The following is an 18,205-nucleotide window of genomic DNA, read 5'->3' on the forward strand; positions in this document are numbered from 1 at the left end:
AGGCCCCCACTGGCCCACCCTCGCCTCAGGGGAGATGGTGACCCCAACTGCGACGGAGGTGACAGCCCACACCACGACCGTGCCAGACCCTGGGAGGCACCATGGTCGACCCCATGACCTGCTTCCTGACCGTGTCCCAGTGCGCAGGCAGGGCTGACATGCCTGCAGCCCAGAGAGTAGCCGCAGACCCTCACATCCCCTCCCCAACCTCTCGAGCCCACGGGCCAGCGGCCAGGAGGCGGCGCCCGCGACAGCAGCGCTGCCTCAGCTGCCCTCACCGGTGGACTTGGCCTTGGGGCCGGCCTGCATGGTGCTGTCCTCGTGGTCGATAGGCTGGCTGGACAGGGAGAAGATCCAGATCTCGGCCACCTTGACCGCGGCCTCCTTGATGTTGCTGCAGAGGCTCAGCACCTGGCCGCCCTCCGACGGCTGCTGCATCACCTGTGGGCAGGGCGCGGTTCTAGAGGCCTCACCAGCCTCACCCTGCGGGGGGCACACGCTGGGGGTCGGGTGGGCTTTCCCCTGGCGGTGACGGCAGGGGTGCACTCTGCAGGGCAAGCACGGTGGCAGGGGGCGGTGCAGGAGGACACGAGGACAGGGGGCCCGCGGACGGGCCAAGAGAGGAGACACGGGAGCAGGGTGGACGGGCTGGGAGGGAGCACACCGGGCCGGGCTGGGAGGTCAGCCAGGCCCCGCCCCTAAGGACTGGAGGCCATCAGGGAGGAGGGTCGGCGGCAGCGAGCAGTGTGTGAAGCCACGCAGGGGCCAGTCCAGGCACAGCCACCGACTCTCGGGACTCAACCCCAGGAACCCGTGTCCCTGGGGGACCAAGGAGGACCGGGCCCCCAGTGCAAGCCGGGGCTCTGGTGCCGCGGAGCTGACATGCACCAGGTTTGGCCCACCAGGATGATGAGACCCTGCGGCCGTTCTGATCATGAGAGAATCAAATAAACTGGGGAGAGCGGCAGAGCCCCCCTGCGTCCCCCGCCCGGTGCCAGCCTGAGCCCCGCGCTGGTCCCAGACGCCCAAGCCGTTCACCTTCACGGGGTCTCGTCATGATAACCCAGCGAATGTGTGCCTCTGCGTTTTAGGAGCTGCGTTTGGGGTCATTTGATCACATCTAGATGCTGGGGTTTTATGGACCAGATTCTTTTTTAATTTGGGGGGGCTTAGTTGTGGGGGGGAAACTCCTTAGTCAAGTAAGAAAGTAAGAATTTTGAGAAAAGTAACGTCACCTATCACCATCAGTGAAAAAGCCAAGTTAAAAAAGGTGAGCTGGCAGCCCCTCTGACCCACACCAGCACGTGTCCACCCACCCCAGGGAGCCCCCGTCCCGCCGAGCAGGACGTCCAGGAGGGACAGCGTGGGGCAAGGGCGCCTGGAGGGAGGCCGCCGCCCAGCCGCCCTAACCTCGGCCATGTTGATGGAACCAGCCGCCAGCGTTTTGTAGCCCAGGATCGTCCGGTTCTTGTACCGCTTTCTTCGCTGCAACATGATCTGAAGCTTGTTGCCTTCTCTTTTCAAGAAGTGGGGGTACTGCGGGAGAAGGAGGGGGGGGTCACAGCAATGAAGGCAGCCACGCCCACCGACACCCACGAGGTCTCACGCACCCAAGCCCCAGGGTTCCCTCCCTGCTGGTCATCAAGGGCCTCGGTCGCCAGGAACAGCCCCTGGTGGCAGATGCGCCCTCGGGAGGCCCTGCGCATCTGTGGACATGCAGTAACTGCCCAGCAGTGCTTCCGCCTGGCGGTCCAGCGGGCCGTGCCCCCAGCACTCCAGGTCCAGGCCGCCTGCGCCTGCTCGTGGGACACTGCAGAGCTCGTGTGCCCACGGCAGACGTGCACGCTTCCTCAAGGTTCACCAATAAAAACCTCCTTTCAAAGCCGGGGCACGACGGGACTGCCCTCCACCTTGACTGTGGTGGCGGTTACACACCTGTGCACCACAAAGCCGTGAACTTAAAAACAGTGAACCGCACATTTTGGAAATTATACTCAGTAAACCTGACTCCCGGGGAGTCCTCTGGCGGTCCAGTGGTTAAGACCCCCCCTTCCACTGCAGGGGGTGTGGGTTTGGCCGGGGAACTAAGATCCCACGTGCCTCGGGGCATGGCCAAAAAATAAAAATAATAAAAAAAACCCAAAGCTGCCGTGGGTCTGGGCTCCGGCGGAGCCAGGCACAGCCCGGTGAGGTGGTCTTGGGGGAGGGCAGAGGCGGACGGGCAGGGTTCTCACAGACTCGCCAAAGCGCGGCCCTGTCTTCTACACTCACAGGGAGAACGGAGGAGTTTAATGTATCGGAAAAGCACTGATACTAAATACAGCAAGTGTCTTCAGCCAGAACTACACCCACTGAATTTAAATAATGCAGATCTTAATTATGCAAAGAGACGCGGGGGTGGGGGCGGGGTGAGGAGGCTGGGGGCGGGGGAGGGCTGATCTACTCACGCCCCCCACCCGGGGGGCCTCTGCTTCACACGGTGGGGGGGTCCCAGTCTAAACAGCCCACGTTCACCGCCAGCACAGCCCAAAATAATACTCCCGAGGGGTTTGAACTCGCGACACCGAGTTTCCATAGATTCCTCCCCATCTTTCTTTTTCTTTTTTTAAACAAGGTTGTTTTTTTGAGTGGCTTCCCTCAGCCCCCGCTCCCCCATCTTTTCTAAACACAGGAATGAGGCGACCTAAACCCATCATCTGAGTTTTGGCCTCACTACGTTCTCTTCATCGTGGGAATGCGACGAGAGACTCGACCTCATAAGCAAGCACATCTCTAACCTCGGAGAGTGAGCCCTGTGGGAGAGGGGACCTCCGTGGCCACAGGGGCTGCGGGAAGGGTGAGGGTGGGGGTCCCCCTGGAGGCCCACCTGCAGGGAGAACGTCAGCGCCAGGTCAGTTTCCACTTGTCCACTGGGGGGCAGCACGATCTCGTGGGACCGCAGGATCCGCTTGGAGCCCTGGGACAGAACAAGACACCTCCTAGTTCAGAAGAAGGCATCTTAAAATGAAGCAGCGAAGATGTTGGCTTGTCAGTTCTCTTCAGACTGTCAGGCAAAGACCCGCAGATGGTGGGGGTGAGGCCCGAGCGCGTGTGATTCCCAAAGGCCCCGCGGGGAGATTTACCCGGAGCCTTAAAAGAGCCCATGTCCTCTGACCCCCAAGTCCTCCTCTAGAAGTCTGTGCTAAGCTGTGAGAGAGGAGACAGAACAGTCACTGCCACAGCTGCAGGATGGAGGTGCGGCAAGAGATGCAGCCGGACAAGCAGGTGCGCGAGAAGCCGCACGCTCCTGGGAAAGCAGGACCGCCCCCGCCCCACTGAGAGCAGAGTGGGTGCCAAGGTCAGTGATTAAAGCCCAGCGGCACCGTCACAAGGACAGAGAGAGCAGTACAAGCCTAGAACTAGGTTCAGAAAACACACAGACACATGTAAAAACAAACAGTGTGTAATAAGGAGCCTTCAGGTCGGCAAGTGGCTGTGATACATGGGTGGTGAGTCATCTGTATAAAACATACAGGTCCCGGGGGCTTCCCGGTGGTGCAGTGGTTAAGAATCCGCCTGCCGATGCAGGGGACACGGGTTCGAGCCCTGGTCCGGGAAGATCCCACATGCCGCGGAGCAACTGAGCCCGTGCACCACAACTACTGAGCCTGCACTCTAGGGCCCGCAAGCCACAGCTACTGAGCCCACGTGCCACAACTACTGAAGCCCACATGCCTAGAGCCCGTGCTCCACAACAAGAGAAGCCACCGCAATGAGAAGCCCACGCACCGCAACGAAGAGTAGCCCCCGCTCGCCGCAACTAGAGAAAGCCCGTGCGCAGCGACAAAGACCCAACACGGCCAAAAATCAATCAATCAATTAATTAATTTAAAAAAATAATTAACCCCCCCCACAGGTCCCAACCTCAAACCTTGTACCAAAATAAGTTCCAAATGGATTAAAGATGTTCCTGATAGTATTGTTTTAAAACTAGGTCTCCCAACATGGACGAGCCTTGGAGATGTTACACTAAGTGTTGGAAGCCAGACACAGCAGGACAAACCCCGTGAGCCCACGTCCAGGGGGCCCCACGAGGAGCCAGATTCACAGAGTCAGGCCGGAGAGCAGAGGTTACCACGCAGCTGACGAGGCGTCTCACCAAGATGAGGGGTGCAGAGGAATGGGTGAGAGTGGGAGTGGGGTGTGGGTCCAGGACAAAGACGTGAGCCGCACAGACGTGTGAGCTGACGGGAGTGACGGGGAGGGGCGTGGGCAGCAGTGTGGGGTGGCCGAGCGGCTAAGAAGCCTTGCTGGAGACACTGCCCTCTGCTTGCATGCAGCGTTGGTGCCGAGGCCGTGCTGCCCACAGCTGCTCCCAGCACGGAGTGTGCCGAGGGGCTCTCCTGACGGTCCTCCCCCAGCCCTAGCTCTCCCGGGGGCAGGCTCCCCGTGTGCGGTCTGGTGCTCTCCCCACACCCTGGCCCGTTCCCCTCTGTCCCTCACAGCCGTTTCCCCCCAGTTTCCTGCGCATCTGATCCCATCCAGGTCAGGACCTAAACTGATGGGCCCGTGCCCGGGGCAAGGAGGACACACGCGCAGACAGGCGAGGGGGCAGCAGTGAACACACGTATGGAGACTCGGGTCAGCGGGGGAGGCCGGCTCGCCTGCTTCCTCTGGGAGTCAGGACACAGGGGCTGGGGGGCGGGGGGCAGCTGAGGAGCCGGTGCAAAAGGCAGGTGACCCGGGCAGGAGAGGATGCCCCAGGAGAAGCAGGCAAGGAGCTGAGTGTCTGCCAACTAGGGGCGCGGGCCCAGGCAATGGGGGCACTCAGGCAAGCTGGAGGGGGGGGTAGCTCCAAGGGGCCTGGGACCCTGACCAGAGGCTGAGTTCTCGATAATGACGGGGTCCGGGGCGGGACCACAGAGACGGGCAGCTGGAGGAACGGGGCTAGAGTACAGGGGCACCGGTTGTGTCAGAGGTCAACAGTGCCGGTTTCAGAGGCCAGGGATGGGTAAACCAGCTTGTTCTGAGGGCCCAGAGCGCCATCGACCCCTCCCGAGCCAGGAGGCCCAGAGCACCGCCGGCGGGGCTGGTTCTCATACGGGCATCTTCCCACGTCCCAGGTGTGCAGCCGGGCACGGCCTGCTTCACGCTGAGAGCGGCAGCCCTGTCGGCGGGGAAGAGCGCTTCTTTGGGTCTTTGTTCAACAGTGTACTGCTTTTCTGGTGACGGCAAATGACCGGGAAGGGCGGGCCTCACGCCTGCTGGGCTCCAAGCTGAGCTCCCAGTTTGGAGGAAAGCCTGGCCCCGAGGCCCACGAGCTGCTCCTGGAGGTCCGGCCAGGAGGCCCTGGTGAGCCTCACGAGGAGCCACAGGCCAGGCCCAGAGCACCCACGCCAGCCGCAGGCCCGAGAGCCACGTCCCACCTCCGGGGCCACCAAAAGGCCAAGGCAGCTCGCACGGCTAACGGGGCCCTCCTCCAGGGCTGCTGGGGAAGGGGGCGCTGAGTGCTGGGGCAGCTGGGTCCCCCTGAAACACCGACACTTGTTCAAAGGCAGAAAGAAGGACCTGTGAGGCCCAAGGGACAGGCAGTATTATGGCCTGGGAGCGAGAGGTGAGCACAGCCAGGCTGGGCCCGGGTGGACAGCTGGCGGGCGAGGGGCACACAGTGCGGGGGGGGCGAGCGGGGAGCAGGGAGGGTTTGTCCCAGCTTCTGCATGGGGCCCGTCTGCAGGTGAGCTCAGCACACTTGCTTTCCCCCTCATCCCGGGACCCTGGTGGTGTGCCCTTTCCTGTGCCCGGGAGGGTGGGGCCTCCTGCACGGGCAAGGGTCCAGCTGCTGGTGCGGCTGTGCCCCTCTCATCTCCTGGGCAACACAGGCATCCTCGTGGCCCCAGGCCAGTGACACAGGCAGACCCTCACCTGCATCTTGACAGCAATCACCACCGAGATGAGCTCCTTCTCCAGCTCCTTGAAGACCACCAGCTTCTTCAAGGTCAGGCTGCACAACCTGCAAAGGGCACAGACGGGCTCAGCAGTGACCGTGCACTCCGACGCCTTCTCATGCTCCAGGAAGGCCCCAAACTGCAGCAGCCCCAGCCTCCGCTGGACCGCGGGCTCTCTGACCCCAGCACCTCGGTCACTCATGGACACTGGCCCTCACGTATCCCAGGAGCCCATGCCCAGGCCCGGCCAGGCTGGGAGCCATCTTTGGGGTCCCTGCACGTTGGGGGCACCCATCAGCACCCCCAGACTGTTGGACCAAGCACCCCTCCGCAGAGGGTCTCCCTCTGGTGAAGGTGGCCTGGGTGGGTCCACAGGCGGGCAGACAGGAAACCTGAGACCACACACCCCCGAAGCCCCCAGGGACCAGGGTACCAGTGCTTGGGAATCCCACTCCCAGCTGCCAGAGCACAGGCCTCCCAGGGACCCTGCCCTCAGGGTCCACTCGAGGCCCCGCCCCCTCCTCTCCAGGGTCCTGCCCACCCACATGGTCCCACCCATCCCACAGGCCTCACCCACCTCAGCTGGGCTTCACCTCAGCCTGTCTCCCTGGAGACCGTCATCTGCCCTCCACTGAGCCCAGAGGGGCCAGGAGACAGACACCAGGGCTTCCCAGGCAGAGGATGCCCCTTATTTGACTGCTGCAGGTTGGAGACAGACAGACACAGTGCGTCCCTGATAGTCCCTGACACATAGCAGTGAAGCAGGGGAGCCCAGCAGGACCCCTCATGGCGGGCCACTCTCACAGCTCAGTCCCTCTGCCATGGGGGCTGCTCTGATTCTGCAGGGCCAGGGAAAAAGCTAGAGAAGGAGACGGATGAAAGCAGCTAACGTTCACCAGGACAGACCACATCCTGGGCCATAAAACAATGCTTCACAAGTACAAACTAAAAGAACCAGAATCACACAAAGTATGTTCTCTGACGAAAATGGAGTTAGCTAGAAATCAGCAATAGAAGGACAGCTGGGAAACACCAGCTGCTTGGGAAATTCAACCACACGCTGCCAAATCACCGACAGGACAAAGAGGAAGCCCGGAAGGACATTAGACGTATTTTGTGTGGAATGAAAGTGAAAAACAACATGTCAAGAATTGTGGAATGCAGTTAAAGCAGTACTGAGAGGAGAATTCACAGCATTAAATGCTTATATTAGAAAAGAAAGACATTCTCAACTATACAATCTAAGCTTTACCTTAAGACACCAGGAAAAGCGCAAATTAAACCCAAAGTGAGAAGGCAGGAAATGAGGATAAAAGCAGAACAATGAAATTGAAGATAAAGAAACAATTAGAAAAAATAAAACCAAATTCTGGTTCTTTGGGAAGAGTAATACAATTGACAAAAACTCCAGCCACACAAAGGAAAAAAGAGGGAGAGAGAGAAGGCAAAAATGACCCATATCAGGAATCAAAGAAGGAACATCACTCCAGAGCTCACAGACATGGAACAACGTGATTAGGGACACTACAGATAACTCAGTGCACACAACTCTGAGAACTGAGATTCCACGTACCAAATCCCCGGAAGCTACAAACTGCCCAAACCCACCAGGACGAACAACAGCCTGATCTATTGAAGAAGTGGGATTAATAGTGAAACACTTCTGAAAAAGAAAACTCCAGGTGAGTTTAACCAGATAGCGAAAGAAGAAATAACACCAATTCTACAAAATATCTTCCAGCAAACAGAAGAGGAAAGAATACTTCTCAAATCATCTTATGAGGTTAGCAAATACCCTGATACCAGCACCAACATCAGACAAAAACAGTACAAAAAAGGAAAGTACAGACCAGTTCCTTTCTGAACACACATGTAAAAATCTTCAACAAAATATTAGCAAACTGAATCCAGACATATATAAAAGGAACAACGGATAATACACCATAACCAAAGGGGGTCTGTTCCAGGAATTCAAGGTTGGTTCAACATTTGAAATCAATGTGATACACGTTACCAGACTAAATATGAAAAAACATAAAATCTCAGTCAATTCAGAAAAACTTCCGACAAATTCAATATCCATTCATGAGTAAAAACTCTCAGTGAATGAAGAATAGACGGGAATCCCCTCAACCTGATTAAGAGCACGTCCAAAGGTCCCCCGCGAACATCACGCTGGATGGTGCGAGAGAGAATACTGTCCCCTAAGATCAGGAACGAGGCAAAGCCGCACCCTTTCACCACTGCAATTCAGTGGGCACTGAAGGCCTGCCCAGGGAAAGAGGGCAAGAGAAGGGAACAAAAGGCAGAAGGATAGGAAAGGACAGAATAAAGCTCTTCTTATTTGCAGACAACACAATCATTATGTAGAACGTCCCAAGGAATGTAGGAGAATGTGAAAACGGGCTCCAAGAACTAATGAGCTTAGCAAGATTGAAGGACATCAGTTCAACATATGAAAGGCAACCACGTTTCTATATACTAGGAATGAACAACTGAAGTCAGTGTTTAAAACACCTTCCATTTACAAAAAAGAAATACCTAAATCTCATAAAATAAATGCACAATCTGCATGCTAGAAACTCCCCACTGCTATCACAAGGAATCAAAGAAGACGTGCCAGACTCGTGGACATTAATTCTCCCCAAACTAGATCTACAGACTTAATGCAATTCCAGTGAAACCCCAGCAAGACTTTTCTGTAGTTATTAGTAAGCTGACTTTTAAGTTTATATGGAAAGGCAAAGGAACTAGAATAATCATAATAATTTAGGAAAAAGGCAAAAATAAACAAATGGGACCTAATTAAACTTAAAAGCTTTTGCACAGCAAAGGAAACCACTGACAAAACAAAAAGACAATCTACGGAATGGGAGAAACGATTTGCAAATGATATGACCAATAAGGGGTTAATATCCAAAATATATAAACAGCTCATACCACTTAATATTGAAAAAACAACCAACCTGATTAAAAAATGAGCAGAAGACCTGAACAGATATTTTTCCAAAGAATACATACAGATGGCCAAAAGACACATGAAAAGATGCTCAACATCACTAATCATTAGAGAAATGCAAATCAAAACTACCTCACACCTGTCAGAATGGCCATCATCAAAAAGCCTGCAGGGCTTCCCTGGTGGCGCAGTGGTTGAGAGTCCGCCTGCCGATGCAGGGGACGCGGGTTCGAGCCCCGGTCCGGGAAGATCCCACATGCCGCGGAGCGGCTGGGCCCGTGAGCCATGGCCGCTGAGCCTGCGCGTCCAGAGCCTGTGCTCCGCAACGGGAGAGGCCACAACAGTGAGAGGCCCGCGTACCGCAAAAAGAAAGAAAAAAAATAAGTCTACAGATAACAAATGCCGGAGAGGATGTGGAGAAAAGGGAACCCTCGTACACTGTTGGTGGGAATGTAAATTGGTGAAGCCCACTAAGGAAAACAGTATGGAGGGTTCCTCAAAAAACTAAAAATAGAGTTACCAAATAACCCAGCAATTCCACTCCTGGGCATATATCGGTTAGAGACAAAAGTACTAATTTAAAAAAAAAAAAAAAAAAGTACTAATTTGAAAAGATACACGCACCCCAATTTTCACAGCAGCACTCTTTACAATTGCCAAGGCATGGAAGCAATCTAGGTGTCCATTCAGAGATGGAAGGATAAAGAAGACGTGGTATGTACGTATGTATATGTGCATGTACATGTATATGTGTACATACAATGGAATATTACTCGGCCATAAAAAAGAATGCAATTCTGCCATTTACAACATGGGTGGACCTAGAAATAAGTCAGGCAGAGAGAGACAAGATACTCTATCACTTGTATGTGGAATCTAAAAAATAAAATAAATAAAGGCATATAGCAGAAACAGACTCAAATATAGAGAACTAGTGGTTACCAGTGGGGAGAGGGAAGGCGGGAGGGGAGAGATAGGCATAGGGGAAGGTATGAGGTACAAACTACCATGTATAAAATAAATAAGCTACAAGGATGCATTGTACAGCACAGAGAATATAGCCGCTATTTACAGTCACTTTAAATGGAGTATAATCTGTGAAACTATTGAGTCACTATGCTGAAACTAATATAATATTGTAAATCAACTACACTTTGATAGAAAAAAATAATGACTTTGAAAAAGGAGAACAAAGTAAGCTGGGCACCTCTCACTGACATCAAGACTTGCTATAAACCAACAGTCATCAAGACAGTGCTGTTGACAAAGGAAAGGCGTACAGATCAACAGAATAGAAAAAGAAAGTCTGATAAATTGGATGTCATCAAAATTTAAAACTTTGCTCTGAGAAAAACACTATAAAGAAAATGAGAAGACAAGCTAAGAGTGGGAGAAAATATTTGCAAATCACATGTTCAACAAAGGATTTTATCCAGAGCATATAAAGATCTCTCAAATCTCAACAATATGAAAATAAATAACCCAATAAAAACGGGCAAAAGATTTCAACAGACTCTTCACCAAAAGAGACATATGGGCAATAAATAAGCACATGAAAAGATGCTCAACATTATTAGTTATTAGGGAAATGCAAATTAAAGCCAGAGCTAGATACCACACACCGATTACAAAGGCGGAAACAAGATCCAAAGGCCAGTGCTGGCGAGCCGGCGGAGAGGGGGGCCGTGACCCCGCAGGTGGGGCATCAGCTCCCAGGACCCCCAGCCCCACCCTGGGAATCCACCCAAAGGCTCGGACACGAACATTCACAGCAGCTGAGTTCACATTCGCCCCAAACTGGAAACCCAGATGTCCCTCAAAGCCACCAGGCCATCCACCTCAGGGAGTGCTGCTGGGGGACCAGAGGACCGAGCCCCGCCACGTGCACACGCATGCAGGGGCGCACACGCACGCTGCAGGAGAGAAGCCAGAGTCCAGAGGTCGCGCCCTGCATCTTCGCCCACCTATGTACCTTCCGGGAGAGGCAGCAGAGCGCACAGGGCGGAGAGTGGAGCAGGAGCCCCAAGGTTCGGTCTTGGGCGTCCTGCCCTGCCTGCGGGGTGACAGGGCTCAGAGCCGCAGACAAACAAGCAGGCAGGGTTGAATTTTACTGCATATACGGTTTCTGTTTTTTTAATTAATTCATTCTATTTATTATTTATTTTTGGCTGCGTTGGGTCTTCGTTGCTGCGTGCAGGCTTTCTCTAGTTGCGGCGAGCTCTTCGTTGCGGTGCTTCTCTTGTTGCGGAGCATGGGCTCTAGGCGCGTGGGCTTCAGTAGTTGTGACACGTGGGCTCAGTAGTTGTGGCTCGCGGGCTCTAGAGCGCAGGCTCAGCGGCCATGGCTCACGGGCCCAGCCGCTCCGCGGCACGCGGGATCCCCCCAGACCGGGGCACGAACCCGTGTCCCCTGCATCGGCAGGGGGACTCTCAACCACTGCGCCACCAGGGAAGTACCTGCATGTACGTTTTTAAAGTACCTTTTCAAGAGCTGGAAAAACCTAGAAGACCTAAAGGTGCACCAGCCACAACTGCCAAACGGGGGCCTTATTTGGATCCTGCTCTGAATCAATTAATCATTAAAAAATACTTTCCAGCCCTTATTTGGGGGTGGGCGTCTCAGGGTCTCGATCTCTTATTTTCAGTGCTTTCACAACACCCGTTTCTAGAAGCTGACATCCCTCATGACGCGTCTGGCTGGGGACGGGGTGAGTCCAGCGTTCAGAGTCCACAGCGCAGAGGGGACCATGCAGGAAGAAGAGCCGGGCGCCCACGAGCACACGGCAGTTAAGAAACCGCTCCACGAAGGGCCTGGCTTCCAGCCCGTAAGGAGGGGCCCGTGCGTCCGCAGGGAGCCCGTCTGCACCCCGGACAGACTCACTGCAGAGGCTCATCTCCCAGGTGACTGTGACACCTACAGCCATTCGGGGTTTCTTGTGGGGTGTGTGTGTTCTAAGGTATGTTCAAGCTGATGCTATCTGTGCGAACAACGCCAGAAGAGTCGAAAGGACCCCCTGCGCCCAGAGCCTGAGCCAGATCAGCAGAGTAAATGCTATTTGCTCTTTAGCCAAGGTTGGTTCTGAGATAGGCCTGACGGCAGCCAAGGGCGAGATTACTGCAGAATGCCTGGCCCTCAAGGAAACCATAAACAAATACACCGCGAAGCCCCCACAAACAGTGATTCATCGCTAAGCTGGGGCCATTATTCCATCAAACGCCCTGCATGGCACTAGGTTCCGCAGTGACACACAGGCCCTATAAAACGCGACCCCATCAGCAGGTGAAAACCCAGTCTTCCACGGGAGGGGGCCTCGCTCACAGCCAGTGTGCTCTTTCCTCGGACTGTGTCTGCGCCGAGCAGGAGAGAGGAAAAAGCCAAGCTCCACACCTAACCCAGAGAGGCAGCGTTCCGGTCTGTCGTCTAAAACAGAGAAAAGTTACAAAGCCCACATACCCACCACTGAGCGCCGACAAATGTTCCCCCTGCAGCTGCAGACCTCCCTAGAGAAACAAGGCACCCACGGCCGCAGAAACCCACTGTGTGCGCTGCTCACCACCCCCTCCCTCCGAAGAAACCACCATCCGGAGGAGGGGTCTCCTCCCAGGACACTGCCAGCCGTCCCCCAACTCCGGCGTCCCCGTCCTCCCTTGATAACAGGCCTCCCCCATGTTAGCTGGGCGCCTGCCTCCTGGCCAGAGACCCCAGTCCTGTCTGGGGCAGCTGGGCACGGCCACTGAGCAGCCGGGGCGGCGGACCCCGAGCAGAGGCCGTGTGATCACGTTCTGGGTGGCAAGCCCTTGCTCGCTGCCTTCCCCCTAGATGCAATGGCAGGACCTAGGCAGCCACCTTGGACCCAGAAGTGGAAGCCACACGCTCGGGACGGCAGAGGGCCCAGCCAGCCCTGGACCCCTAACTCTGTGCTGTACACGAGGCAGGAATCAGCACCTTCAGGTGGCTCTGCCTTTCTGACTCCCTGTCACAGAGACATCGGCTGTGCTCTGGACGGCCAGGCACGTCCCATTTTCACTAATTTTGCATGTACGTGTCAGCATGCGTCGTTCTGTTTCTCAAGTCACACGCTAACACCACCCTGAGTGTGCTATTGCAACTTGCCCTTCTCTCCCCACCTCTCATTTCTTTTTGAGAGCCGTGGGCACGTCACTAGTGTGCACGCCCCATGCCCGCTGTGCACTTCCTCTCTGTACGAGCACATGGCTTCTCCATCTCCCCGTGATGGCCGTTCGGGCTGCTCCAGTGATCCGACACTACACGCTCTGGCCCTGTCTTCACAGGGCTGTGTGGGCACCTTCTGCCCAAGCGGGGTTACTGGGTCAGCTCCACACAGTCACAACCTGTCCGGGGGTTTTGTCAAACCGTTCCCCCAAGCTGTGGGGTTAATATGCACTCCTGCTGGCCCAGGGGGTGTTGGTGTCCTGGGGCAGCCGTAACGAATACCAGACAGGGCGGCTTAGACAACAGACATTTGTTTCTCACGGTCTGGAGGCTGGAGGTCTGGGATCGGGGTGCCTGCAGGGCTGGTTTCCTCTGGTCATAAGAGAAGGATCTGTTTGGGCCTCTCTCCCTGGCTGGCAGACGGCCGCCCCTCACGGCCTCCACTCTGTGCACGCCCCCCCACCCCCACCCCAGCGTCTCTCTGTGCGTCTAGATCTCCCTCATTTTAAGGACACCAGTCATAGTGGAGAAGGACCTGCCCTACGGCCTCATTTTAAGCTAATCGCCTCTTTGAATACCTGTCTCCAAATACAGTCACATCCCGACGCACTGGGAGAGTCAGGGAGTCACAGCGCGAATTTGGTGGGGGCGGGACACAATTCAGCCCCTAGCACTCCACCCCCCAAACGAACAGAATCACTAGATTTGGGGGGATCTCACGGTGGTTTTATCTGGTGTCGCCCTGACCTCCAGGGAGGCTGCGCAGCTTCTCGGGTGCTTGCTGGCCGTGAGCGGTTCCATGGCCTGCCTGTCCACAACCTTTGCCCATTTTTCTACTGCACTGGCATTTCCTCACTGTCTTGGGATTCTTCCTTTATTCTGGGTGTAACCATTGGCCTATGTACATCACATCTATCATCTCCTAGCTGCAGGCTGTCCCATGAGTGGGTTTCCAGACAATGTTTATTTACTTAAATGTCTTTTATGAGTTACGCTTGTTGGATAATATATTCGTTAATTTCACACCCCTCCTCCCAATTTTTTTTCTCTTTTCACTGAGGTCATTAATCTATGTGGAGCTGTTCTGTGTGTGGTGTGAGGTAGGGACCTGATTTTATTATTTCCTATGTGGATGCCCACCTGTCCCCCAACCAATTCTGAAAGAGTGCACCCCTTCCTGATGGATGAAGAAGGCTGTTTCTGAAGCGCGCTGCATTTGTGTGTTTCCGTGTCCTGCTCTATGTCCCACAGGTCAATCTGTCCGTACTTCTGACAACTGCATATTGTTTTCATCAGTACAGCTTATTTAAATAAACATGCATCTGCTAAGGAAAACACTCCCTAAACACAAGCATACTTCATTTTTCTTTAAAGTTGCTTGTCTGTTTCATATAAACTTCACAATTTGCTTGCCAAGTTCAATTCCTTCATGGAATTTTTCAAAACTGAATGGCATTTAGGGAGAAGTGACATCTTTAGGTCGTCACGGAGCCTCAGCACCTCCTTACTCAGGTGTTTTACGTCCTTGAGTACGTGGTTAGCCGGTTCTCTGGCGAAAGTCATTAACGCCCTTCGGCCAACTGATTCCTAGACAAGCTACTAGCTGCTTGTCTGAATAACACTCTTTTTCTTATTTTCAAATTGAAACACTGCAGGTGTTTCAACACTATTGATTCTGTGTGCTGGTCCTGTATCAGTCAACCTTCCAGAACCGTTACTGGTTCTAGCAGCTTGTATGCTCTCTTGGATTGTCCATTTGAACAACAATGCCATCTGCAAATGGTAGCTGTGTTTCTTTCAACCCATTCCTATCTACTTTTGACGTCTTGCTGCACTGCCCAGTACCTCAAGGATAATAGCAGTTACCTTCCTTCTTGGTTTTAGAGGTACTATTTCTAGCGTTTAAGAATGCTGTGTGCACGGCAGCGAAGCGCGGTAACCTTTCTGCAGTGATGGAAATGCTCTACAGCTGCACTCTCTAATGTGGTGCCAGCAGCCAGCAGCTGGAATACGGCTGGTGCTACTGCAGAAGTGAACCACATTTTAATGGACAAACGGACTGATCGATAGCCAAACGGAGGCTAATACACTGGACAGTGAAGGTCTGTAGATTTTTAGTAGGTGCCCTGTAACAGGTTAAAGTTCCTGTTTATTTCTACATCCCTAAGAATGTCTCTTAAATTTCATCAAATGTTTTTTCTGGATAGATCACATGATTTTTCTCTTTCACTCTGAATGTAATAAAAATAATAAATAGTCTACTGTCAAGTAAACCACCCACACACTCTGGAGATAATTCCTATTTCATGAAATGCTTTTGCAACTTTATACCTTGTAGGGATTTTTTTTGGGGGGGGGTCAACATTTTCTTTAGGATTTTCACGTCTACGTCCACGAGGTCAACCCTACCCTTGTGCTGCCTCTCGGAGTTTTGATGACTCTACTGCCCTCATGAAATTGACAGCTTTGCCTCTTTTTAAACATCTTTTCCGTCTCTGGAACACGTCATATGAGAGCGTTTATTTCTTGAACATTTGGTAAAATTCACAAATAAAACCATCTGGTGCGCTTTGGGGAAGAGAGCAGGTTTTGATGTAACTGGTCTGTACACATTTTCTATTTTACTAAGTCAATTAGTAAGTGATTCATATTTTTTCTAGAAAAGCATCATACTTATTCTTCATATTTATTGACGTTGCTTAGCGTTCTTCGACTTTGGCGCTTCGCTCCAAATTGCTCACGTGTGCTTTCTCTTTTGATCACTTTTGCCGAAGTTTACTACCTTATTAGTCTTCCCAAGCAGTTGGCTCTGGCTTTTGTTAATATTTCATATTGTTTTCTTATTTCATTACGCTCGCTCTGTTACCTCCATTCTTCTATTTTTTTCTAAGATTTGCCCTGTTCTTTACATAACTTGAGTCAGATGATGCTGTGATTGAAGGCTCGGTCTCTCATTCTCTAACACTTGCACTTAAAGAGGCTCTCAGCGTTCAGAATCGACACCCACGCACGACACCAACGTGGGTTTCTGACAGCACGTGGCGGTCCACGATCCTCCTCACAGGGGCAGCCTCCCTGCCACTCTGGGGTTCCCTAACCCCAGGGAGGGTGGGCCCAAGCCCCCCACCTAGTGCCCCGGTGTCACAAGCCCCCCACAGACGTGCTTCGGAGGCCCCCCAGCCACCCCCAGGCACCTCCCTGGCTCCGCCCTGGCCCAGGTCCCTCTTGTCCAGATGAATCCCACCTGGGGATTTCCCCGTCCTTTGTTTGCACATGCGCACGCACAGCAAGGAACTGTCTCTACTCTGTCTTTCCATGTTTGGCGGCCTCTTCAAAGCAGCTGGTCCCCCTTTGCGTGAGTGCCCGCCCCTTCCTGCAGCATCTCACTAGGATGTCCAGCCGCAGGCCGTCCTTGGTGGGGGGAGGAGCCGCTATGACTGGGGCATCACCTTAAAGACGGGTGTGAAAGATGCCTCTGCCCTCGGGAAGGGAATGCCCCCGAGTGGGTGTGAGAGAGGCCCTGACACACACTTCAGTCCTCAGGGTCTTTGGTTCTTGCTGTGCGGGAAGAGCTGGCCCTACAGGACTGAGGGACCCAGGGGACAACCGCGCACTTGCAAAGCAGAGACTGAGGCGTGCCCAGGAAGTCGGCTGTGAGGGTCAGCAGAGCTGTGGCGCCGCCCACAGCCCAGGGCAACTAGACACCCAGGCTGGGCTGTGATCCGGCTGAAGGCAGCTGCGGCCCCCTCAGAGCCACCTCCCGCCACCAGGTGGGTCCCAGGAGGTGGGGCCGCGCCCACGCTGCCCGGTCTCTGTCCCTCCGGGTGACACGTGGGGCTGGGGCTTCCATGTGCTCTCAGGTCAGTGGGCCCCATGGGCCCTGACGGGATGGGCGCCTGGGCCGCCGCACAGTGCCCGCCCCCGCCCGCAAGGCGGGCAGGCCTCCCGGGGCTGGTCCTCGGCCGGCCGGCCAAGGTGCTGGACAGAGTCTGGAGGAAAAGGGCGGTGCCAGCAGGGTGGTGGGGGGAGGGAGAGAAGAGGAAGGGGGCGGGGAGATGGCGCCCTAGGCGGGCGTTGGCCACGTCCTCCCTGGGGTTGACCTGAAGAGGCAGACTCTTCGGGAGACCTGGCGGCACGGGGTGCTGGGCCTGGGCCCTGGAGGGCAGGGATCACATGAGCATGGGGTCAGGGCCAGGGCTGAATGGACACAGGCCCTGGGACAGAAGGCTGGCATGGGGGCCGGGGACAGGAAGATGAGCAGAGCACCCTGGGAACGGGAGAGCAGGAGCAGCAGGGGCCTCCCCGGGGCGGGGGGGGGGGGGGGGGGTCATTCAGCAAGGCCCACCTGAGCACACACTACGGGGGGGGGGGAGGAGCAGGGGCACGGGCTCTGCCGTGGGGTCAGGCTATGCCGGGACACCGAGGTCAGGGAAGGCGTGCTGGGGGGTGAGGAGCCCCCGTATCCCGACACCCCTGGATTTTGTGAGTGACGAAACAAGCGACATTTTAGAAAGTTCACAGAAAGCTGGTTTTGCAGATATTTTTATACACAGGCCCGCAGGGCATTCCCACTGACAGGAAGGTCTCACGATTAATGCCCCCCAGGGGCTGGGGGGGGGGGCAGCCTGCCCAGCACCCCCCCAGTCGCCACGCAGTGGAGGGAGCTGAGGGTCCCCCGAGGGCCCGCTCCCCGATACTGCCCCAGGAAACCTGGCCAGCACCTGCGCCCAGCCCCAGACAAAAGACCTCAGCCCACCCAGCTTCGGAGCCTGGGCTCCAGGTGGTGGGGGCAGGGCCTCCGGGCGGGGGTGGGGTGGGGTGGGGTGGGGAGATGAGGCTGCAGAGAGCACAAAGCCTCCGATTCCTCTTTGGGAGACTGGCCACCCCCACATCCTGCGTGTGGGACGCCGGCCCTGCTGCCCCGGGGCACTGGGGTCCCAGAGGAGCAGGGCGGTGCCTCCTTTAAACCAAACTCCCTGCGCTTCCTTCAGCTGCGGGGGAGGGGAGGGCAGCGGCAGGTGGCGGGTGGGGACTGGCTCCCTGATGGCGCAAGGCCACAGGGTCCCCAGGGCCCCACGTGGGCCAGGAGCGGGGGAAGGGCAGTCCCCACCGGGGGCTCAGCAGGCCTTGGGGTCTGGAGATGGCTCCC

General features: G+C 55.1%; 1 protein-coding gene across 11 annotated transcripts in view; it reads right to left on the minus strand.

Moving 5' to 3' along the window:
- PACS2 (phosphofurin acidic cluster sorting protein 2) overlaps positions 1-18,205 on the minus strand; it is a 61,175-nt gene that overhangs the window by 22,027 nt on the left and 20,943 nt on the right. For all 11 annotated transcript variants that reach the window (XM_079914669.1, XM_079914675.1, XM_079914670.1 and 8 more), the window contains exons 2-5: positions 5,902-5,989; positions 2,867-2,956; positions 1,411-1,536; positions 279-441 (exon numbers count right to left, since the gene is read on the minus strand). In XM_079914669.1, the coding sequence (XP_079770795.1) occupies positions 279-441; positions 1,411-1,536; positions 2,867-2,956; positions 5,902-5,989 (467 nt within the window). The remainder of the gene's footprint in view (positions 1-278; positions 442-1,410; positions 1,537-2,866; positions 2,957-5,901; positions 5,990-18,205) is intronic.

The sequence above is a fragment of the Stenella coeruleoalba genome (genome assembly GCF_951394435.1).
Source record: "Stenella coeruleoalba genome assembly, chromosome: 2".
NCBI lineage: Eukaryota > Metazoa > Chordata > Mammalia > Artiodactyla > Delphinidae > Stenella > Stenella coeruleoalba.